The sequence below is a fragment of the Blennius ocellaris genome (assembly GCF_963422515.1).
Source record: "Blennius ocellaris genome assembly, chromosome: 24".
Taxonomy (NCBI): Eukaryota; Metazoa; Chordata; class Actinopteri; order Blenniiformes; family Blenniidae; genus Blennius; species Blennius ocellaris.
The window spans coordinates 9,905,420-9,910,154 of record NC_137673.1 but is presented as its reverse complement, the minus strand read 5'-3'; the positions used below and the strand labels follow the sequence as shown (position 1 = coordinate 9,910,154).

Sequence of the window (4,735 nt, the reverse complement as noted above, 5' to 3'; positions counted from 1 at the left end):
TCCACACTGAAGAATCCTCCAGATTGTTGCTCTTTGCTCTCCTCAGTGAAGAGGAGCTCCGTACTGAGCACACAGAAGGGAGGTCATCTGACGGCAAACGGGCTCTATAAACACCTCAAAGTTGTTTTCAAACTATCAACACAAGCAATGCATCATTTACTCGTTGGTGTACATGATCATAGCACATTTGGCGCAAAATAACCTACCTTGTGTGATATTTTAGATGCAAGTCTTCCCAGTAGTTCTCCGTTGAAACGAACGCGATTTCGCTGGAACAGGAAGTGCGTTTCAAACAGAAGTGTGGTACAGAAGTAAAAGTGGGCGGGGCGGAATAAGGTCAATAGCCAAACCCAATCCAGATAGACCCTCCATTTGGCCCGCCCACAATCAGCATGGTCAGTGCTGCTTTTTTTCACATTACTATAGCTGCAGGTGTTTCCCTTCAGCGTAGAACGATACCAGCGAAGATACGAGCAAAATGACGCTGGATTCGCTGCAAAACCTTGAATAAAGCCAATGTGGGAGCTGTAAGTAAAATCTACTGATTTATATGCCATTATATTACTTTTCGAAGCACCAGGCTGGTTAGTATGCAACAGTTGATCCCACTTTTTTTTTTGTTAATTGTGAGGTTGGCTTTGCAGAGTCTGAGGTCTGTATATGGGCTTGATAATTGTGAGCTGATTTTTTTTAATTTATTTATTTATATGATTAAATGGAGGTTCAGAATATTCTCCTGACTGCTACTAATTATGATCATTAGTAGAGGATAACTAAATTATCTGATCTCAGTGTGGCATGCACATAGATAAGTGCAGAGTCACTCAGGCTGGTCTGAATAGTCATTTATTTGCTGTTAAAACAGCACATTTCTTTGTAAAGAAACTATTCAGTGCAGCTGATGAACATATTCAGACACACAATATGTTTCACTAACATTCTAAAGCTTCCTGCTGCAGCAGCAGAGTCACACCTTCTTCAGGTGCTTCTCCTTCTGGGTCACATTCTGGTTTACATTGATTTGGTTGAACTGAGTTTCTCCATAATGTTGTGACAGATATAATGTAAACAATGGCACATGGCATAAGGAGAGGAAGTACTTCCTCCTCTTCCCAAGGTGGGCATGTGGGCAGAGCCAGTCCAGCTCCTTGAAAATCAGCAGATTCTGAATGAAGCTAATGCTTAAATATTCAACTGGCTGAAAATCAAGGACAAGCTGGATTTGTGGCAAAAAGCTTTGTATAGAATGTTTTTGGAAAAAATAAAAACCATGTGAAAGTGTTGAAAAGTTGTGTGACATGACTCCTTTCAGACTCTTTTTTTGAGAAAGTCTGGCTTTTTGGGGTGCTGAATCGGTTGTTTACATTTTCGCTTCAGTTGCCGCGACGCCATCTTAGATATCCCAGAAACCCTTGTGGCAGGTTTCCCAAGATGACGTCAGTTGGCGAAACATAAACACAGTTTGATGGCTCCAAATCCCTGTTTGTTGTCAAACACATTGACTTTGATGTGATCGATGTGGGTTGGAAATGAGTGGAAACGAGTGGTGATGGTCTTGTTTTGGTGTTTTGATTTATTCTCAGTGCAGAAGTGAGACCTTTTATGGGAAGTCGATTTGAAAGATTTTTTTTTTATGGTTTAAAATTCCTCATATTCAATGTGTTCAAACTAGTTTCTGATCCAAGTGTCGGCATGCTGTCGCTTTGAACACAGCAAATAAAAGTCACCTGTTGACTGTAAACAAGCGTCTGTGTGCTTCTTCAGAGTTTCGCCACAAACTCAAACTCGGCAGGAAGGAAACCTGGAAGCCAAACTGTGGCGTCTGTTGTCTTGAATGACCGGTGGAAGCCTTCTTGTCATCTGCGGATCGTGCAGGTGGAGAAGATGTGGAGGAGGGGGGCTCAGATTGTGGCTCTGCTGCTCTTCATAGTGTACTGGGTCCTGGTGGGCTGCACCCTCGCAATGGACCGCTGGAGGTAAGACCGTTTTTGAATTTGTTTTATTTTACTGGCTCTCAAAAGGTGGGACCGTCAGAGGCTACAGAGCGCTGTTACCGTGCATGCACACCTCCGCCATGGGAAAGAGTTCCTTTGGTTCATGCGCCAGTAAAAAACATGGCGGCCCCCGTATAGTGGCACGACTGAGTATGTTTGATAGTTTTAATGTCCTTATTGGTAGTTTTATTTTTTCCACAAACTTGTTCTTTTTTAACTGAAATAGTTCAGAGAAATGTTTTTTCTGAAGTGAGAAATAAGCAGTGAAGTTGAAAAGAAAAAAACGCTTCTTCACAGAAATGTACCTACTATGACACTAAATGACCTGTTTTAGAAACAGTGACTTAGAAGACGACTCGCGAGTTTTACCCTTCAGAATCAGTGCGCGTTCGCATGAAACCAGCAGAGTTTGCAGCGTCTGACCAATCACAAACGCGGAGGAACATTAATTCATCGCCATGACGGCATTGAGTGGTTCTGCGTTCCAGAAATTAATCTTTCTGTAATTGTGTGTGTGACCATGATTATTAAGCTCATTATTCCAGATCAACCCTCATGGAGTTATACAGACTTGAAGTTTTAACCCTTCAAGGATTAAAGATCAAGTAAACCAATCAACAACCCGGTGGGTTCAGAGCTGCTATGTGCATGCCAAGCCTGTAGGGGGCAGTGTAACGAGAAGCATGAAGTCATGATAGGCAATCGTACTCCTGGAAAACAAATTTTAATCATTAAATTCTAATAATTTTTTGGAATAAATGTATTGTTTTGAACATGTTTATAAATAAATCAACAAAGCAATGTAACAAAACAATGTTTAGTTAACAATAAAAAACAATACCTGAACTTAATACCCATCAGAAGTGACATACTCTCTCAAGTCAATATCTCGGCCTGACCCGCCCTACTCTGCTCTGATTGGCCCATCAGTCCTCATGCCGAAATTTGACCAACGTAATCGGTGAATGCAGTGAGTACTCGCCAATCAGAGGCCGCATAGGACGGGTCGTGGCTTCGTCAGTCTAAGGGGGAAAAAAGTAGGCAATATGGTACGACTGAATAGTGGTCGTGGGGGGTGCTGACTACCACTTCTTCTCCTAGGGTGGCCCAGGTGGGAGGTCGGGGGGGCTCCTCAGTGGTGGCAACAGCCTGGTACTGGTCCGACCTGTGGAAGGACTGCTACGAGGACTCCACTGCTGTGGTCAACTGTGTGGATTTTGGGGTTCTGTGGACGGTGAAAGGTGAGACCACTGTTAAAACCAGCGTCTCAGCAAATAGCTCACATGCTATGATGGAACCCCCCACACACACACACACACACACACATACACAGTCTTCTCATTCCTCATGCTCTCGCACCTGACCCGCACCCTTCTCCACTCTCAGCGACGTGTCGACTCTGGGAATCCCCTCCCTCTTCCTGAGTTTTATCAAAGCTGGTTGTCATTTTCACGTTGAGACGGCGGGGAGAGTTGTCGGCAAGCTGCTGACATGACCTAAAAAAGTAACTTGTACTTGTACTTTTAAAAACAAGTGGTCAGTAAAGCAACTCATCAGTAATCAGTTTACTTTTTTTCAAGGCAACTGTGGCAACACTGCCCCGGTGTAACCTGACTTTGCGGGAGACCCTGATATAATCCCTGATGATGCAAGTTACGATAGTGACTGTGTGTGTTTCCGTGTTGCCAGCCTCGGTCCAGGCGGTCCGGGGTCTCCTACTGGCCGGCCTCATCCTCGGCTCGCTGGGCACCGCGCTGACGTTCTTCGGTATGGAGTGCACGCGACTCGGCGGGGACGTAAAAGCCAAGGACAGGATGTTATTAACGGCGTGTGCTTTCCAGACGACCGGCTGTGAGTGTGATCTGTGTACCGTGGCTGTTTCTCTCTACACCTTCCCCCCACACCCCCGCTCCTCTCTTCACGCCTCGTCTCCCACGTGTCGTCCAATCTCCCCGCATGCAGGCGTTTCGGCCGTGGCGGCTTATTCTGTGTACGTAAATACAGTGGCCGCGGCTGTTCTACACAGCAGAGTAGATCCGACTGACCTGAGGTAACCCGCAAGTCCAAGCAACCCTCGTTCTTTAAACCAGTGAAGCTTTGGTTCTGTATGTGTTCTCCCCTCAGCTACCAGCTGGGACCCCCCCTGTACGTGGGCCTGGGGGGGGCCGTCCTCGTCTTACTGGGATGTGGAATTCAATGTGCAACTGCCTGCAGAGTCAAGCAGCCAAACAGGTTTCTGAATAAAACCCTGCCGAGAGTCTGTCGGCTGGACAAAAAAAGTTATTTCCACTGCGCAGTACGGTACAATAAGGCATGATAAGGTACAGTGAGGTACGGTACGGTGCGGTAAGGTAAGGCACCCGAGTAAAGCTGTGAGCCTCCGTTCTCTGGCACACAGCTTGGAAAACTCTCATTTTGAACAGTAGCTTTCGGCTCCTGCTGAATCTCCTCTCCTGTGCTCTACCGTATTATACTACCCTGTCCTGTGCTGTAACGTATTGTACTACCCCGTCCTGTACTGTACCATATTGTACTACCCAATCCTGTGCTGTACCGTGCCAGCAAATACTGTGATGTGGAAACGAGGCTGAAGTGTTTCTGACTGGACGTTGTTCTTACAGGAGAGGAGACTCGACCAAAGAAGAGTCAAGGAAGGTGGATGGCGAGTCAAACAGATGGAGAGTCACTGCGTATAGGATGGCTTCAGTTGTGGTTGTTTGACTCACCCGGTCATATAGAAT

At 45.8% G+C, this 4,735-nt stretch overlaps 1 protein-coding gene across 1 annotated transcript; it reads left to right on the top strand.

Moving 5' to 3' along the window:
- Window positions 1-1,884: 1,884 nt before the first annotated feature.
- Window positions 1,885-4,413, top strand: LOC308147537 (claudin-10-like; the record flags this gene model as incomplete). Its single annotated transcript, XM_080519750.1, has 6 exons — window positions 1,885-1,976; window positions 3,096-3,235; window positions 3,684-3,845; window positions 3,957-4,044; window positions 4,119-4,251; window positions 4,393-4,413. 6 exons carry the CDS (start codon window positions 1,885-1,887, stop codon window positions 4,411-4,413), a joined length of 636 nt encoding a protein of 211 aa, XP_080375876.1.
- Between the last annotated feature and the right edge of the window lie 322 nt (window positions 4,414-4,735).